This window comes from Hyla sarda, chromosome 7 (assembly GCF_029499605.1).
Source record: "Hyla sarda isolate aHylSar1 chromosome 7, aHylSar1.hap1, whole genome shotgun sequence".
NCBI classification, from domain to species: Eukaryota; Metazoa; Chordata; class Amphibia; order Anura; family Hylidae; genus Hyla; species Hyla sarda.
This window is the reverse complement of record NC_079195.1, coordinates 110574178-110594072: the sequence shown is the minus strand read 5'-3', so window position 1 is coordinate 110594072 and position 19895 is coordinate 110574178. Positions and strand designations below refer to the sequence as shown.

Here is a 19895-nt window from a genome sequence, read left to right as displayed (position 1 = left end):
GTCCCCCAATGGAGCCAATAGAGAAAAAAAAATCGATTTGATCCGAATAAATTATCTGCAAATTTTTATTAGTAATGTATTTTAATAATGTGTTTAATAAAGTGTGTGTTTCACTGTTCCATGATGGTAGTAGTAGTACCTGTGCTAATAGACAGATCGCCCCGGGTGTCACTCCTGACACCCGCTGCAATCGTCCTGTATAATGTATAGATGCGGGCGGCTTTCTGCATCGAGTGTCAGGAGTGACACCCGCTGTGATCTGTCATCAACTGCAGGTACTACTGCTCCCAACATGGAGCATGCTCTGCTCCATGCTGGGAGCTGTAGTACCTGCATTAATAGACAGATCACAGTGGGTGTCACTTCTGACACCTGATGCGATCGTCCTGTATAATGTATAGATGTGGGTGGGCAGGCGGCCGGCCGCTCTTCTCTGGTCTCACTGTAGTACGAGTATATGCCGTATATATACCTATTATTCATATTTCCCGCAGAGATGTGATTGGCTGGAAAAATCTGGCCAATCACAGCTCTCTGTGGGAAATATGGATAAGTGATGTAAATTCCATTGACATCACTGGTTGGCCGGAGTATAGTGCAGAAATGCGAGCGCAGGAAAAAGATAGGACAATCGCAATAGATAGGACAATCGCATCGGGTGTCAAGAGTGACACCCATGGCAATCTGTCTATTAGTACACGTACTACAGCTCCCATCATGGAACAGTGTGTTCCATGATGGGAGTAGTAGTACTACCTAAAAAATGTTAAAAATAGAGAGGAAAAAAGTGAAACACACACACACTTTATTAAACACAGGGGTGTGGAAATTTAATAAAAAACTACTTGTCCACGGGACTAAAACGGAGCAAAATCTACTTGTACCTCCTGACGATTCACTTGTCCGGGCCAATTTTCACTTTTACACACAAATTTTTTCCTCTTCGCCCTATAATAGCCATAACTACCTACTATAATGATGTCTTTTAATTTTCAATAACATATTCACCGAACCCCAAAAAATATATAATAATTATATATATATATATATATATATATATATATCTCTAATCGGTGAAGTGAAATTGAAATAGTAACAGATGATTTTGCTAAATTGGTGGTTTTCTTTTCTACACCATTAACCTTGTAGTTGAGATAGCATGTTATTTTGATACTTTAGGCCGGACTGATTACAGCAATACCAGATTTGTGTAGTTTCCGTCACGTTTTACTAATTTAAAAAAATATATTTAATTACCATTTTTTGACCCCTGTAGCTTTTTGTCATTTTTTTTCTGCATACCAGGCTGTATGACTTTTTAATCACTTTTTAACTTTTCGTTTAGGGGGGGGGGATATTATAAAAATTGAAATTCTGTGGTTTGGTATTTTTTTTTACATTTACGTCATTTACCGTATGGGATACATAATGTTATATTTTAATAGTTCGTACAATTACGATACTAAATATGTTTACATGTTTTTATATAGGAAAGGAGCGTGATTTGAACTTAACATGGAAGGGGTTAATGTGTGTCTTTTAAACTTTTTATTTTTATAAATGTTTTTTTCTTTATAAATGTTTTTTTTTTTTTTACACTTTATTAGACTTTTAGGAGGAATCATTAGAGTCCTCATACAGATAAATAGAGTTCTATTGAACTCCATTGATCTGTGTGCTCTGCGCTCCATTGATAGAGCGTAGTACAGCCAGGCTCTATCAATGACAGAGCCACAGAAACCAGGGAAGCTGAGGTAAGCCCTCCGGCAACCTCTATAGTGGATCTCTTCGCCCCCCCCCCCCCCCCGCGATCACGCTGCGGGGGGGAAGGCGACCCACCCCACTAGCCCACCAGAGAGCAAGCATCCGCATGTCCCTTTGACAGCGGCGATCCAAAGGGTTAATAACCAGCCTCAGCGATAGAGGGGTCGGGATATGCGATCGAGTTAGGAGGTCGGGATATGAGGTGGAGATAGGAAGGGGAGATAGGAGGACGGGATAGGAGGTCAGGATAGGAGGTCGAGATAGGAGGACGGGATAGGAGGTTGAGATAGGAGGTTGAGATAGGAGGTTGAGATAGGAGGTTGAGATAGGAGGTCAGGATAGGAGGTGGAGATAGGAGGACGGAATAGGGGGTTGAGATAGGAGGATGGGATAGGAGGTGGGGATAGGAGGACGGGATAGGAAGACGGGATAGGAGGTCGGCAGGATAGGAGGACGGCGGGATAGGAGGACGGCGGGATAGGAGGACGGCGGGATAGGAGGACGGCGGGATAGGAGGACGGCGGGATAGGAGGACGGCGGGATAGGAGGACGGGGCATGAGGACGGGATATGAGGACGGAATATGGAGTTGGGATATGACAACAATACATGGGGGATGGGATATGAAGTCAAAATCTTCCTCCTTTGTTGATTTTCCTCCCCAACAAGGATGAGGAAGGAAAAACCGGGCAACGCCGGGTACTCAGCTAGTTACTAATAAAAAAATGTAAAAAAATTATTATAAAAAATATATTATTTTTACATTTAAATGACCCCTTTCTACATTTTTATTATTTTAGGTCCCTGCCCGCCCACATAAATTGATTCCTGTTTCAAAATTTACATTAACATTTTTTTTTGTTTGTTTTTCAATTTTCAGGAGTAGCAGGGACCAGAAAATTCATTGCTCAATATTAAAAATGAATGAGGAGTGCATTTCATATTTTTTTTTCTAGTTTTCGTTCTAAATCATAATTTTTTTTTATTTCCACTTCACTTTTTTAGCCCCATTTATTTAATTAATTTTTTTCGGGCATTTAGATGTGCTGCCATGAATAATTGCGGGGGTCAGAGACGAGCTGAGGACAGGGACATCAGTAATATGTATAATACAGTAGGCAGAAAAAGGCTGAGTATCCCTAATTTACCAAAAATCCATAAATTTACAGAGGTCTTCTATCAGAAATCAAAGATACTTCAAATTGTAATTTGCGGAGGCATATGGCCTGGACAATAATGTATGTATGTATTTAATGTAATTGTGAAGGACGATGTCATTGTAATTAATAATTACATATAATTATATAAATAATAATTAATAATTATAAAAAGGAAGATGGCCGCGTAGGTGATGAGCTCCTGCTCCCTGAGGTGCTATATTAGCTCTTTTCCCTGGTGGCCCAGCTCTCTTAGATGGGGAGAACTGACTCTTTTTATACATGACAATATCCTGCCGGCCTTGGAAGCAGCAGCCTGACATTGCATGCTATTCTGTAGTCTGTGATCTACAAGAACACCCAGGTCCTTCTCTACCAGTGACTCTGCCAGTTTAACATATAAACATATAAAAGTATGAAGTGTGGTCTCGTGTGCGATTATTTCTTACCTTTACTGGATTTATACTTGAGAGTGAAAGCTTGGTTTTGCCATATGTAGTCTGCCAGTAAGGGAGCGAGTTTAGCAAGTATCTCTTCTATGTACTGCTGCAAAACCTGTTTGAGCTTTGCAGGGTCTCTTGGCTCATTGGATACCAGATAAAGATGATATTCCACAAAATCTTCCACAACCATCATTTTCCTCTGCTTCTCCATGGTGTGAAAAGGTTTCTAAGATTAAAAGGAACATGAGTCTTAATGGGTACTCTGGTGGAAAACTTTTCTTTTTTTTTTTTAAATAATAATAAAAAAAAAACTTTCGCTGCTCTAGACCAACAACTTAAGTATGTTGGCATCAAAGAGGTTGGCACTTCAGCGATTAGAGCTTCAGGACAGTTAGCATTAAAGGAGTATTCAAGTGGAAAACTTTTTTTTTTTAAGCAACTGCTGCCAGAAAGTTAAACAGATTTGTAAATTACTTGTATTAAAAAAAATCTTAATCCTTTCAGTACTTATTAGCGGCTGTATACTACAGAGGAAATTCTTTTCTTTTTGGATTTCTTTTCTGTCTGACCACAGTGCTCTCTGCTGACACATGTAGGCCCCATCTGTTTCCAGTACAGTCACATCCTGGCAGAGACTGAATAGGTAAGTGAACCTGTTAGTGACCAGGTATATAGAACATAAGTCAGTGTGAGCTCACCCCTCCATATGTGATAAGGTATATAAGAATATAAGTCAGTGTGAGCACACCCCTCTGTATGTGATCAGGTATATAAGAATATAAGTCAGTGTGAGCTCACCCCTTTGTATGTGATCAGGTATATAAGAATATAAGTCAGTGTGAGCTCACCCCTCTGTATGTGATCAGGTATATAAGTCAGTGTGAGCTCACCCCTCTGTATGTGATCAGGTATAAGAATATAAGTCAGTGTGAACTCACCCCTCTGTATGTGATCAGGTATATAAGAGTATAAGTCAGTGTGAGCACACCCCTCTGTATGTGATCAGGTATATAAGAATATAAGTCAGTGTGAGCTCACCCCTCTGTATGTGATCAGGTATATAAGAATATAAGTCAGTGTGAGCTCACCCCTCTGTATGTGATCAGGTATATAAGAATATAAGTCAGTGTGAGCTCACCCCTCTGTATGTGATCAGGTATATAAGAATATAAGTCACTGTGAGCTCATCCCTCTGTATGTGATCAGGTATATAAGAATATAAGTCAGTGTGAACACACCCCTCTGTATGTGATCAGGTATATAAGAATATAAGTCAGTGTGAGCTCACCCCTCTGTATGTGATCAGGTATATAAGAATATAAGTCAGTGTGAGCTCACCCCTCTGTATGTGATCAGGTATATAAGAATATAAGTCAGTGTGAGCTCACCCCTCTGTATGTGATCAGGTATATAAGAATATAAGTCAGTGTGAGCTCACCCCTCTGTATGTGATCAGGTATATAAGAATATAAGTCAGTGTGAGCTCACCCCTCTGTATGTGATCAGGTATATAAGAATATAAGTCAGTGTGAGCTCACCCCTCTGTATGTGATCAGGTATATAAGAATATAAGTCAGTGTGAGCTCACCCCTCTGTATGTGATCAGGTATATAAGAATATAAGTCAGTGTGAACTCACCCCTCTGTATGTGATCAGGTATATAAGAATATAAGTCAGTGTGAGCTCACCCCTCTGTATGTGATCAGGTATATAAGAATATAAGTCAGTGTGAGCTCACCCCTCTGTATGTGATCAGGTATATAAGAATATAGGTCAGTGTGAGCTCACCCCTCTGTATGTGACCAGGTATATAAGAATATAATATAAGTCAGTGTGAGCTCACCCCTCTGTATGTGATCAGGTATATAAGAATATAAGTCAGTGTGAGCTCACCCCTCTGTATGTGATCAGGTATATAAGAATATAAGTCAGTGTGAGCTCACCCCTCTGTATGTGATCAGGTATATAAGAATATAGGTCAGTGTGAGCTCACCCCTCTGTATGTGATCAGGTATATAACAATATAAGTCAGAGTGAGCACAACCCTCTGTATGTGATCAGGTATATAAGAATATAAGTCAGTGTGAGCACACCCCTCTGTATGTGATCAGGTATATAAGAATATAAGTCAGTGTGAGCTCACCCCTCTGTATGTGATCAGGTATATAAGAATATAAGTCAGTGTGAGCACACCCCTCTGTATGTGATCAGGTATATAAGAATATAAGTCAGTGTGAGCACACCCCTCTGTATGTGACCAGGTATATAAGAATATAATATAAGTCAGTGTGAGCTCACCCCTCTGTATGTGATCAGGTATATAAGAATATAAGTCAGTGTGAGCTCACCCCTCTGTATGTGATCAGGTATATAAGAATATAAGTCAGTGTGAGCTCACCCCTCTGTATGTGATCAGGTATATAAGAATATAAGTCAGTGTGAGCACACCCCTCTGTATGTGATCAGGTATATAAGAATATAAGTCAGTGTGAGCTCACCCCTCTGTATGTGATCAGGTATATAAGTCAGTGTGAGCTCACCCCTCTGTATGTGATCAGGTATATAAGAATATAATATAAGTCAGTGTGAGCTCACCCCTCTGTATGTGATAAGGTATATAAGAATATAAGTCAGTGTGAGCTCACCCCTCGGTATGTGATCAGGTATATAAGAATATAAGTCAGTGTGAGCTCACCCCTCTGTATGTGATCAGGTATATAAGAATATAAGTCAGTGTGAACTCACCCCTCTGTATGTGATCAGGTATATAAGAATATAAGTCAGTGTGAGCTCACCCCTCTGTATGTGATCAGGTATATAAGAATATAAGTCAGTGTGAGCTCACCCCTCTGTATGTGATCAGGTATATAAGAATATAGGTCAGTGTGAGCTCACCCCTCTGTATGTGATCAGGTATATAAGAATATAAGTCAGTGTGAGCTCACCCCTTTGTATGTGATCAGGTATATAAGAATATAAGTCAGTGTGAGCTCACCCCTCTGTATGTGATCAGGTATATAAGAATATATAAGTCAGTGTGAGCTCACCCCTCTGTATGTGATCAGGTATATAAGAATATAAGTCAGTGTGAGCTCACCCCTCTGTATGTGATCAGGTATATAAGAATATAAGTCAGTGTGAGCTCACCCCTCTGTATGTGATCAGGTATATAAGAATATAAGTCAGTGTGAGCTCACCCCTCTGTATGTGATCAGGTATATAAGAATATAAGTCAGTGTGAGCACACCCCTCTGTATGTGATCAGGTATATAAGAATATAAGTCAGTGTGAGCTCACCCCTCTGTATGTGATCAGGTATATAAGAATATAAGTCAGTGTGAGCTCACCCCTCTGTATGTGATCAGGTATATAAGTCAGTGTGAGCTCACCCCTCTGTATGTGATCAGGTATATAAGAATATAATATAAGTCAGTGTGAGCTCACCCCTCTGTATGTGATAAGGTATATAAGAATATAAGTCAGTGTGAGCTCACCCCTCGGTATGTGATCAGGTATATAAGAATATAAGTCAGTGTGAGCTCACCCCTCTGTATGTGATCAGGTATATAAGAATATAAGTCAGTGTGAACTCACCCCTCTGTATGTGATCAGGTATATAAGAATATAAGTCAGTGTGAGCTCACCCCTCTGTATGTGATCAGGTATATAAGAATATAAGTCAGTGTGAGCTCACCCCTCTGTATGTGATCAGGTATATAAGAATATAGGTCAGTGTGAGCTCACCCCTCTGTATGTGATCAGGTATATAAGAATATAAGTCAGTGTGAGCTCACCCCTTTGTATGTGATCAGGTATATAAGAATATAAGTCAGTGTGAGCTCACCCCTCTGTATGTGATCAGGTATATAAGAATATAAGTCAGTGTGAGCTCACCCCTCTGTATGTGATCAGGTATATAAGTCAGTGTGAGCTCACCCCTCTGTATGTGATCAGGTATATAAGTCAGTGTGAGCTCACCCCCTCTGTATGTGATCAGGTATATAAGAATCCCCTGTAATTTTACCGGATACCTCAGTGTGAACAGTCCTCCGTTTCTTTATGTCCAAAATAAACAGTTCTGTCAAACTTCCAGTGAATCCAGGATGAGAGTGACGTCACCATTCAGCGCCTACAGCGGGAACATGTGACAGGAGGTTGTCGCAGCCGCAGTGACGTAAGCGGGAGTCATGACGACTACAGAGCGTCCTTACGGCGGCCTGACTGCTGAGAACCGCAAGCCTCTATACCGCAGGTGTGAACTAAGGGGCTGAAGGCGATCGCGGCAGGGTAGTGGTTAGCGTAAGTGTAGAGAGCAAAGTATTCAGGAGTGATATCATAAAAACTGAGCGGAGGAGCACTGGCTCGGAACCTCTGTAGAACCACAAGTCACAGGATTCTCTACCAGTAGGCTGAACGTGTTAAGTAGTTGTTTTGGTTCCCTATTCTGTGGCAGTACTGTATACATTATTGGTAGGCTTTAGGTGGGACTGGCACGGTTCCCTGGGCACTGTTACCTGGGCACTGTTACCTGGGCTCTGTTACCTGGGCTCTGTTACCTGGGCTCTGTTACCTGGGCACTGTTACCTGGGCACTGTTACCTGGGCACTGTTATCTGGGCACTGTTACCTGGGCACTGTTACCTGGGCACTGTTACCTGGGCATTGCTACCTGGGCACTGTTATCTGGGCACTGTTATCTGGGCACTGTTACCTGGGCACTGTTACCTGGGCACTGTTGCCTGGGCACTGTTGCCTGGGCACTGTTACCTGGGCACTGTTACCTGGGCACTGTTACCCGGGCACTGTTACCCGGGCACTGTTACCCGGGCACTGTTACCTGGGCACTGTTATCTTGGCACTGTTACCTGGGCACTGTTACCTGGGCACTGTTATCTTGGCACTGTTACCTGGGCACTGTTATCTGGGCACTGTTACCTGGGCACTGTTATCTGGGCACTGTTACCTGGGCACTGTTATCTGGGCACTGTTATGGCCCTTGCTGGGGTATGATCTTGGCATTGGTACGAATAATGAACGTGTATTACAGTATGTTCCCACAGATAAGATCTGCATGGAAAATTCATGTCTTAGAAGCCACAATTAATATTTTAAAAGCGCCCGTTGATATCTATGTAGAAATGCAAAGCAATGTGTTTGTTTTATTTTTATTTTTTTTAAACACTTGAAGGTTTTTCAGTGTGGTTTTCAGTGTGGAATTTCCCACCGGAAACAAGGAACAATGTTTTTTTTAATGAAAATTCTGTGTCAAAATGAAGTGCAGATTATAACTGTGTGAACAAGGCTTAAAGGGGTACTCCGGTGGAAAACTTTTTTTTTTTTTTTTAATCAACTGGCGCCAGAAAGTTAAACAGATTTGTAAATTACTTCTATTAAAAAAATCTTACTCCTGCTGAATACTACAGAGGAAATTATTTTCTTTTTGGAACACAGAGCTCTCTGCTGACATCATGACCACAGTGCTCTCTGCTGACATCATGACCACAGCTCTCTCTGCTGACATCTCTGACAATTTAGGAACTGTCCAGAGCAGTATATGTTTGCTGTGGGGATTTTCTCCTACTCTGGACAGTTCCTTAAATGAACAGAGGTGTTGGCAGAGAGCTGTGTTCCAAAAAGAAAATAATTTCTGCTGCAGTATTCAGCAGCTAATAAGTACTGGAAGGATTAAGATTTTTTAATAGAAGTAATTTACAAATCTGTTTAACTTTCTGGCACCAGTTCATTAAAAAAAGAAAAGTTTTCCACTGGAGTACCCCTTTAAAGGGTATGTGCTCACTTGAGTCTAGTTCCACATTGGAGTGTGAAATCCTCATGTATCCCAGATGTATCTGTTGTGTTTTGTATTTGCTTTATAGAGTCATGATATATACAGCAGTGTTTTCCAACCAGTGTGCCTTCAGCTGTTGCAAAACTAGAACGCCCAGCATGCCCGGACAGCCATTGGCTGTCCGGGCATGCTGGGAGTTGTAGTTTTGCAACATCTGGAGGCACACTGGTATACTTGGCTCAGATGTACAGAATTGTCATTCACATGTCCTAGTCAGGGTGTCTACATGATCCGGACAATATCCTAATAATAACATTTTTGTTGACAGAAGATATCGGGAAGAAATGTCACAGTGACGTGTACTAGGATGATTTCCAGATACAAAAGGAAACCAGTATCGCAGACATCACAGATGTAAGTCCTGTGTCCATCTACATGAATGCAAACCTCCTATATATGTGTGTTCATCACATTGTTATTGTTCTTTCTCTTTTTTTTTTCATTAAATCAGAAATTTTTTATGAAACTTTTCTTTTTTTTAAATAAAACATACATCATACAAAAACAAAGAAAAACTGAAAGACATAAACCCAGAAAACCCATCCCACCCACACAGAACACCCCCCCCCCCCCCCACACACACACACACACTCCATCCTTCACAACAAATTACCATATACTCGAGTATAAGCCGACCCGAATATAAGCCGAGGCCCCTAATTTCATCCCAAACACCCAGGAAAAGTTGTTGACTCGATTATAAACCTAGGGTGGGAAATACATCATCTCTCCATGTCCTCATCCCCCCGTCATTAACACTCCCGTCAACATCACCCTGTCAACATGACCCTGTTATCATCACCCCCATCATCATCACCCTGTCATCATCCCCCCCTGTCATCATCCAGACCCCCATCATCATCCCCCCCCTTCATCATCACCGCCTGTCAATCATCAAAACATCTGGAGGTCCGCAGGTTGAAGACCACTGCGGCCTTTGTCATCATCCATTAAGTTTTCTACTCACCTCCCCTCGGTGGGAAGGAAGGGTGACCTGGTTCGGGCCGTCTATGCTGCACAGACTGTCCGGTGGGGAGGGTTAGTCGTTCCGGGCTGTCCATTTTCACCGGGAGGTCCTCCGCTCCGGCCTCGGACTAGTGACGTTGCCTTAATGACGACGAACAGGGACGTTCATGCGCAGGTACGTCTGCTGCGCACAGATGTCCCTGTGCGTCGTTGTCAAGGCAACATCACTAGGCTGGGTCCAACCCGGAGCGGAGAAGAGGGCCTTGCGGTAAAAATGGACAGCACGGAACGACTAACCCTCCCCACCGGACGGTCCCTGCAGCATAGATGGCCCGGACCAGCTCACCCTTCCTTCCCACCGAGGGGAGGTGATAGAAAACTAAAGGGGGGTCTGGATGATGACGAAGGGAAGGGATTGACAGGCAGAGAGTTTACTCGAGTATAAGCCGAGGGGGGCATTTTCAGCACGAAAAATCGTGCTGAAGAACTCGGCTTATACTCGAGTTTATACGGTAAACAAAAAAACAAAAAATCATGTTAGAAACTATACAGGGCATTATAATAGATCATCCCTCAGATGATAGGCAGAAACATGTCACCAGACATATTCAAATATAATGCAGGAGGATCACATGAGATGAAAGTACAATATCATTATCGGCTCAGAAATCTTTCTCTCTCTAGTATTCAGACCCTTTCTGAAGCTGCAGAAAACCGTCCCCATCCAGACAAAGGAGAAGGATTTCCTGGCTCTCTTGTCGGTCACAAATATGACGAGGCTTCCGAGTGTGAAAGGTATATAATATATGGGACGGACTGTGGATAACTCTTCATGGGTACTCCGGTGGAAAACAATCTTTTTTAAAATGAACTGGTGCCAGAAAGTTAAATAGATTTGTAAATTACTTCTATTTAAAAATCTTAATCCTTCCAGTGCTTATCAGCTGCTGTATTATGCACAGTAAGTTCTTTTCCTTTTGAATTTCTTTTCTGTCTGACCACAGTGCTCTCTGCTGACACCTCTGTTCGTGTCAGGACAGTTCCTGATTTGGACAGAGGTGTCAGCGGAGAGCACTGTGGTCAGACTGAAAAGAACTGTACAACTTTCTCTGTAGTATTCAGCAGCTGTTAAGTACTGGAAGGATTAAGATTTTTAAATACAAGTAATTTACAAATCTGTTGAACTTTCTGGCTCCAGTTGATTTAAAAAAAAAAATATATGTTTTTTTACCGGAGTACCCCTTTATGAGTCAATACAGCAGTCACAAATGCTACATAGGATCAATGATGAAAATATATGGAAGTGGATAATTAGCAGTTTCCTAAAATAGTGTTTTAATAGGCAATACATGTCTTTATTATCAGCAACATAGGTATGTGTTTCATCACATAAAGTACAAGCTTACCATTGCAGCCAGTTCTTTTCTTCTGCTCAGTATCTGTTTGTAGAGGAGGGTCTGGAATGCTGTCATCTCATTTCAGCAGCATCCAGAGACGATATAAGTGAATTACTTAGTAAAAAAAAATATATATAAATCATTATCCCATGCTTGTTTAGGCAATGTTCACATTGCCGTTGTGCTCCGGTCTGTTTGGCTATTTTTTTTATTTATTTTTTGCGCCAGACGGCCCCTCAACGGGTTGGAGCACAACTGACTCCACCATGTCCCGTCGGATCCCTTTGACTTGAATGGGGTCTGTTGGCGATCCTGTAGTTTATTGGAGAAAAAAATAGTGCATGCACTATTTTTATCTCCACTGAACTCCCTTTGTTTTGATGGAATTGCCTACGGAGCTCCTCATAGCGTGGCCCAATGGCAGTGTGAAAGAGAACTAAAATGTGGTTCAGATAAGAAGCATTATTATTATTAATAATAATAATATAATTATTATAATTATTTATTTATATAGCTCACAAAGATTCCGCAGCACTGCACACTGCTCACTTAAATTAGTTCCTGTCCTCATTGGGGCTCACAATCAAAATTCACATTTTGGAGTGTATCAGGAAACCAAAGTACCTGAAGGCAAGCCACGCAAACATAGGGAGAACATAGAAACTCGTTTCAGATTTTGCCCATGGTGGGATTTAAATCTAGGACCTCAGTGCTGCAAGGCAACATTAAAATGTTAAATGTCTTTTATAGCCAATTATCCATTGCTCACAGACTAATAAAATGCAGATACAAATGTTAATTAAAAAAACAACAAAACCTATAATCATGAACCATGGAAATAACATTAGCGTTTAATTTCACACATATTTGCAATATCCGTTTTATACGATAACTATCTTGGGTATAAATACCTATAAATTCACAACAATCTGCAGGATATCACAAAACCATATAAAATGACAGCAATATGCAGTACAGTTTAACTATGAAATGGGGAAAAAATGCTTCATGTGAGGAAGGATGTGATGTCACATGTTAAATGGCACATTCTGAGTACTGTTGCTGATAATATGCCTCCCTTTATGGGCAAATACTATTTATGATCTACAGACGGGTCCGCCTCAAGACTAGTGCCCAGAGAATGTATTTATTATGAATTCATGCATTATTAAATTGTGAATTAATGTATCTGAGAATAATTACTTTGGACTAAATAAAAGTTGTGAATGTATATCATAATGCAACAATATAAACCTGTTGTATTCGTATTTTCAGCATCTCAGATGTTTCGGAAAATTCAGGATTCCCAAGGAATGACACGGAGGTTTCATGGTCAGTGTTTCAGAGTTGCACCGGCCTGTCGACGGACAACAGCTCAGTTTTATCTTGGGGCTTTGATGTAAGAAATAAAACCTTTGTGTGTACCGAGTGTATCATTTTTAGGTTATCTCCCATCACATTACACCTTCAGGGGCATAGTGTTCCTTTTACCCCACTACAGATATTATCAACAATTATGCCTAAGCAAGATCTGGACAATCCATAGAGTGCTAAAACATTTCACCCCAAATTGTACCATAAATAAAGATTCATCTGGGGGGGGTGGGGTGGCGACTTGCCCCATGCATCTCTATGGGAGAGCCAGAGATAGACAAGCGCTGTATTCGAGTATCTCTGACTTTTCATTAGTATGCATATATGGAGCGTGTCAACCTCTGCTCTGTACATGAGGAGAGCCAGGGTACCATGCAGGGGGTTGCAGCAGTCAGATCTCCTGTGATTAGTTACTTATCCCCTATCCTTGGATAGAGGATGGAAAGTAAAAATATGGGGCTTCCCCTTTATTTTCTACAAGGGACTATTGAAAACATCATGCAGTTATGGGCAAATTGGATGACCTTTTTAGGGTTGTCGTACTCATGAATGATGACTCAACCATATACCGTTTAATGTGGAGAACTTAATTTTTAAGGCTACTATTTATTATGCTGTAAACCGCACAGTGATAAAGCTATGGTGCTGCACTGGAGCTCTAATCATATGTTCTGTTGTAGGAGTTTGACAAGGCTGCAACAAGACAAGTGCAGAAGATATTTAAGCAAATTGATGAGTTGCTGTATGAGCAAAAAGCCAGTACCCTGGTGGAAGGTCTGCAGGAAGAGTGCCAGCAATGGACATCATCCTTCCCCCATCTGCGGTATATCACTTACTGATAGCTTTTGAAAAGCAATTTCATTATTCTGGCTTTGTACCTATTATGGTACAAAAACATTTTCTTCATAGGTTATCATTAAACATGTTGCTTTTATTTTACATTTAGGAAACAAATCAACAATAATAAATAAAAATCTGACTACATTGTGCTAGAAAATGTATGTGCTTGTAAGAAAAATGGGCACTGTCAGAAAAAAAACTTTTTAGATGTTTATAAAATCATTACTTTGTCCAAGCTGAAGCACAGGCATGGACAAAGTCCAGAAAGTGAGGGTGGGCTAGCAATCCTCTGTGCTGTCTCCTGTCTGATAGCACTCCTCTATGCTCTCTCCTGTCTGATAGTATTCCTCTGTGATTTCTCCTGTCTGATAGGACTCCTCTGTGCTCTCTCCTGTCTGATAATACTCCTATGTGCTCTCTCCTGTCTGATAGTACTCCTCTGTGCTTTCTCCTGTCTGATAGTACTCTGCTGTGCTCTCTCCTGTCTGATAGTACTCCTCTGTGCTCTCTCCTGTCTGATAGCACTCCTCTGTGCACTCTCCTGTCTGATAGCACTCCTCTGTGCACTCTCCTGTCTGATAGCACTCCTCTGTGCACTCTCCTGTCTGATAGCACTCCTCTGTGCTCTCTACTATCTGATAGGACTCCTCTGTCCTCTCTCCTGTATGATAGGACTCCTCTGTCCTCTCTCCTGTATGATAGGACTCCTCTCTGCTCTCTCCTGTCTGATGGGACTCCTCTGTGCTCTCTCATGTCTGGTAGGACTTCTTTGTGCTCTCTCCTGTCTGATATTACTTCTCTGTGCTCTCTCCTGTCTGATAGTACTCCTCTGTCCTCTCTCCTGTCTGATAGTGCTCTCTCCTGTCTGATAGCACTCCTCTGTGTTCTCTCCTGTCTGATAGTACTCCTCTATGCTCTCTCCTGTCTAATAGGACTCCTCTGTGCTCTCTCCTGTCTGATAGTACTCCTCTGCACTCTCTCCTGTCTGATAGCACTCCTCTGTGCTCCCTCCTGTCTGATAGCACTCCTCTGTACTCTCTCCTTTCTGGTAACACTCCTCTGTGCTCTCTCCTGTCTGGTAGCACTCCTCTGTGCTCTCTCCTGTTTGATAGGACTCCACTGCGATCTCTCCTGTCTGATAGGACTCCTCTGTGCTCTCTCCTTTCTGATAGGACTCCTCTGTGCTCTCTCCTTTCTGATAGCACTCCTCTGTGCTTACTCCTGTCTGATAGCACTCCTCTGTGCTCTCTCCTGTCGGATCGTACTTCTCTGTGCTCTCCTGTCTGATAGGACTCCTCTGTGCTCTCTCCTGTCTGATAGTACTTCTCTGTGCTCTCCCCTGTCTGATAGGACTCCTCTGTGCTCTCTCCTGTCTGATAGTACTCCTCTGTCCTCTCTCCTGTCTGATAGTTCTCTCTCCTGTCTGATAGGACTCCTCTGTGCTCTCTCCTGTCTGATAGTACTTCTCTGTGCTCTCTCATGTCTGATAGGACTCCTCTGTGCTCTCTCCTGTCTGATAGTACTTCTCTGTGCTCTCTCCTGTCTGATCGCACTCCTCTGTGCTCTCTCCTGTCTGATAGTACTCCTCTGTGCTCTCTCCTGTCTAATAGGACTCCTCTGTGCTCTCTCCTGTCTGATAGTACTCCTCTGTGCTCTCTCCTGTCTGATAGTACTCCTCTGTGATCTCTCCTGTCTGATAGTACTCCTCTGTGCTCTCTCCTGTCTGATAGTACTTCTCTGTGCTCTCTCCTGTCTGATAGGACTCCTCTGTGCTCTCTCCTGTCTGATAGGACTCCTCTGTGCTCTCTCCTGTCTGATAGTACTCCTCTGTGCTCTCTCCTGTCTGATAGGACTTCTCTGTGCTCTCTTGTGTCTGATAGTACCCCTCTGTGCTCTCTCCTGTCTGATAGGACTTCTCTGTGCTCTCTCCTGTCTGTGTGTGATGTATCCAAGAAAGATAAGGTGGCAAACTTATAGTTAACAAAGAGAAATAAAACCTTTTGAAGCAAAATTTACACATTGCATTTTGCTGCAGTATTTCCAAATGTCCCTTAAAGGAGTAGTCTATTGCAGACTATTCCTGCTTTGTCCTGTCCGGGCTGCAAAAAAATGAAAATAAACTATGACTCATCTTCCTGCGTCCCCCTGGAGCGCCGCTACAGCTGATCAGTTCTTCGGTCCTGTCTTCTTATTACTTCCGTGTGCACAGATCGTCGCACTGCACTCAGCCTATCACCGGCCACTGCAATGTCCTGCCTCGGCCAGTGATAGGCTGAGCTCCGTGTGATGATCCTTGCACACGGAAGTAGGAAGAAGACAGGATCGAAGGACTGATCAGCTGTAGTGGCGCTCCAGGGGGACGCAGGAAGGTGAGTGATAGTTTATTTTTATTTTTTGCAGCCCCGTGCACGATGAAGGAGGAGTAGTTTGCACTTGACTACTCCTTTAAATGAGTTTGAGACTTGGACATAAACACAATAGACTAACCCAGACCGTAATTATGTGAATGGGAGCATCTCCTAGGCATGCTCTGGGACCTGTCCATGGGTTAATTCCACGGGGGGCTGACCTTTGATCTTTAGCTATTCTGAACAGTGGTTGAACCAGTCTTATCTATGCTGGTGTCACCTTTCACTGTAATCTTGTCTGTAATGATAGGAAGGACACTGCCGAAAAGTGAGACATAAAGTCTCAGTTTATTATAAGGCCTAATGGCTAGACTGAAAACTGCAGGATTACATGATTATTTCATAATAATAATAGATAGTAAATGGGACAATTAGAAAAAAAAACATCACTAAAAATTTTATAAAAATATAGATGATACATTCCCTTTAATCTCCATTTTCAAATACAGAGCTTCAGCTCATGGGGATATATTTCTAAAAACATGCTGGCTCTCTTCAACTATTACTAGAAGGAGCATGAAAGCTACTGTATTACCATTGATTTTAATATATATGCAGTAAGCTCCTAAGCTTCCAACCTTCGGGTTGCTGAAGGTGCCAGTAGCTCAGTACCAGAAAAACAAAGCTCCAACTGCAATAAAGATAGATTAACAATTCATCAACATAGAATTTTAAACTTTTTAGACTGATCCCTGGATCACACTGCCAATGGATCACACTAGGATTAGCCCCATTGTCAGTGGGGTTTATTCTCAGCTTTCCCATGTAGAATCTGCAGAAATAGTTAGGCATTCAGACAGCCAATTTTTTCCTCAGTGGCAGCAAAAATCTGTGCTAAAATATCTTTTTCTATCTCAAACCCAATGTGTCAAGGGTCCTTAAGCTTCCTAAAGTATACCTGTAAGCTTGGACTCCCACCCTTTCTTCAGATCGGCTTGGAGAGACACATTCCATGTTAAGCGTACAGTGGCTTTGGCAACCATGTAAAGCCAAGTGAGTTTCGTGTTGAGCCCATTTCTAATCAATAGGAATCGTGCACAATGTAAACTGTATTTCCCTACATCTAAAGAAAGGGCTGGAGTTCGTACACTTTAAAAATATCCAACCCATTTGGATTGATTACTGAATATGGAAAAACATTTGGTAATAGCTGTTGCTTGACTGTCCAAATTTCAGAGTACAAGGCAAACAGGTAGTGCCACCTGCCGTTGACGGATACAGCTGGTACTCTAGTCATTCTGAAACTGCTGCCTCCATACCCTTCAGTGCCACCCATACAAAAGAGTCCAGTGAGTAAGTATAAATTGCTTGTAAAAAGTTTTGTATTATCTACAGCAGTATATGGAAACCGAGTTTAATTGTTCTTATGACCACCAGTCCACATGATAGGACAATCTGTATTATATCATAATACTAACCTATGGAATTTTAAAAATTTTGGCTATACACAGACCCCACCTTTGATGCAAAACTTATACTACAAAATTCTGAAGTGAGACATACCAGTTTAAAATAAAATTTTTATTAAATTATGGGATAAAACACATAACCCCAACTTAACAATACACATTTATTTCTCCCTCATAGGATAATTTGACCGCAAAGTACTTGACAAGCCGAGTGGATATTGATAAAAATCCACTCCTATTATTACTCTTATTGCAGTCTATATGTATGCTATGATACGTATAGAGTGCAATAAGAGTAATAAAACAAGAGGATTTTTATTAATATCCACTCGCCTTGGCAAGTACTTTGCGGTCAAATTATCCTATGAGGGAGAAATAAATGTGTATGGGTTAAGTTAGGGTTATATGTGTTTTATCCCATAAGTTAAAGGGGTATTCCAGGCCAAAACTTTTTTTTATATATCAACTGGCTCCAGAAAGTTAAACAGATTTGTAAATGACTTCTATTAAAAAATCTTAATCGTTTCAGTACTTATGAGCTTCTGAAGTTGAGTTGCTCTTTTCTGTCTAAGTGCTCTCTGATGACTCGTGTCTCGGGAAATGCCCAGTTTAGAAGCAAATCCCCATAGCAAACCTCTTCTAAACTGGGCGTTTCCCGAGACACGTGTCCTCAGAGAGCACTTAGACAGAAAAGAACAACCTTAACTTCAGAAGCTCATAAGTTCTGAAAGGATTAAGATTTTTTAATGGAAGTAATTTACAAATCTGTTTAACTTTCTGGAGCCAGTTAATATATAAAAAAAAGTTTTTTCCTGGAATACCCCTTTAAGGCATGCAGCAAACAGGTGAGTAATTTGTTATTTTATATATATATATATATATATATATATATATATATATATATATATATATATTATTATTTTTTTTTTTGTTATATTGGAGCACCCTATTCATCGGATATATGTAAATAATAGCCAATTTGAAAAGGTAGGGAGGGATATGTTTATTTAGCTGTTTTTTGTTGGGTACAGTAAAATGCTCAATAAAACTTCTCATTAAAATAATGTAGCAAATGTACACTTTTATTGTTATTCTAGTATGATAACATATCAATCTGATATATTTAGTATTTTCTCTGAATTGTGACATCATACAATGATCCCTCTGCTCCTGCATGTCTACATTTCTGATATATGTATTTTGTGTATTCCAGGTTGGGTATTTTTGGTACAAAGTTTCCTCTCTCCACCCATAGTGACACCTCTGCCCCGGGGTCTTTTTCTCTCTATGCTGAAGAGAATGAGGATGAAGATAATGAAGGGGTTATCATGTCAGACGGTACAATGGAGGAATATTTGGCTTTTGACTGCCGAAATAAGTGAGTAGTTATCAGAATAAGATACCGTAATGTAGGTGAAGAAGAAGAAGTGCATTTGGCATTAGTATTTTTATTTTGGTATGTAAGTAACCTGCTAGAATAGAGGAGTTTAATTAAATAAATGTGTTTCCCGTTTTATGTAAATCAAATATAAATAATTTTACTGCTATTTCTATTATACTTTGTATTTCAATTTCTTGACTTTTGAAAATAACTTGTTTACAATGTTCGTATTCACATCCCTGTACAGATCTAATATGTCTACAAATATGTCCAGTGAAGACGATTCTGTGTCGCTACAGGCTGAAACATTTAAACTACAATTACATTTTAGAAAACTCAGGACAAGAGTTTAAGGGGTTATTCAGGAAAAAACTTTTTTTTTATATATATCAACTAGCTCTAGAAAGTTAAACAGATTTGTAAATTACTTCTATTAAAAAAATCTTAATCCTTTCAGTACTTATGAGCCTCTGAAGTTAAGGTTGTTCTTTTCTGTCTAAGTGCTCTCTGATGACACGTGTCTCGGGAACCACCCAGTTTAGAAGAGGTTTGCTATGGGGATTTGCTTCTAAACTGGGCAGTTCCCGAGACACGTGTGATCAGAGAGCACTTAGACAGAAAAGAACAACCTTAACTTCAGAAGCTCATAAGTACTTAAAGGATTAAGATTTTTTAATAGAAGTAATTTGCAAATCTGTTTAACTTTTTGGAGCCAGTTGATTTATAAAAAAAAGTTTTTTCCTGGATAACCCCTTTAAATAGATTATTCTCTGTTGTTTATGTGTTTAGCTTACAGAGAGTTGTCCTGACTGGATAGCCACATCTAATCCAGTTTACATATTGCGTTTTTGGTGCCCATTTGCTGAATGTGCCTGGAAATCTCCCAGTGTATGTAGTAAAAGTATCCATA

At 40.8% G+C, this 19895-nt stretch overlaps 2 protein-coding genes across 17 annotated transcripts in view; one reads left to right on the top strand and one right to left on the bottom strand.

Annotated features, from left to right (window-relative positions):
• ECD (ecdysoneless cell cycle regulator) overlaps positions 1 to 7524 on the bottom strand; it is a 44492-nt gene extending 36968 nt beyond the window's left edge. For both annotated transcript variants that reach the window (XM_056530429.1, XM_056530430.1), the window contains exons 1-2: positions 7395 to 7524; positions 3370 to 3589 (exon numbers count right to left, since the gene is read on the bottom strand). In XM_056530429.1, the coding sequence (XP_056386404.1) occupies positions 3370 to 3574 (205 nt within the window). In that variant the 5' untranslated portion in view covers positions 3575 to 3589; positions 7395 to 7524. The remainder of the gene's footprint in view (positions 1 to 3369; positions 3590 to 7394) is intronic.
• FAM149B1 (family with sequence similarity 149 member B1) overlaps positions 7476 to 19895 on the top strand; it is a 46460-nt gene continuing 34040 nt past the window's right edge. For 4 of the 15 annotated variants that reach the window (XR_008846336.1, XR_008846335.1, XR_008846338.1 and 1 more), the window contains exons 1-7: positions 7476 to 7615; positions 9479 to 9564; positions 10843 to 10971; positions 12849 to 12972; positions 13628 to 13770; positions 17372 to 17488; positions 18818 to 18982. Coding sequence is in view for 10 of the 15 variants with exons in the window: in XM_056530431.1 (XP_056386406.1) it covers positions 9518 to 9564; positions 10843 to 10971; positions 12849 to 12972; positions 13628 to 13770; positions 17372 to 17488; positions 18818 to 18982 (725 nt within the window). In the remaining 5 variants the exon portion in view is untranslated. Of the gene's footprint in view, positions 7663 to 9478; positions 9565 to 10842; positions 10972 to 12848; positions 12973 to 13627; positions 13771 to 17371; positions 17489 to 18817; positions 18983 to 19895 lie in introns of all 15 variants that reach the window. The other 11 variants (XR_008846337.1, XM_056530431.1, XM_056530441.1 and 8 more) reach the window with 10 other exon arrangements.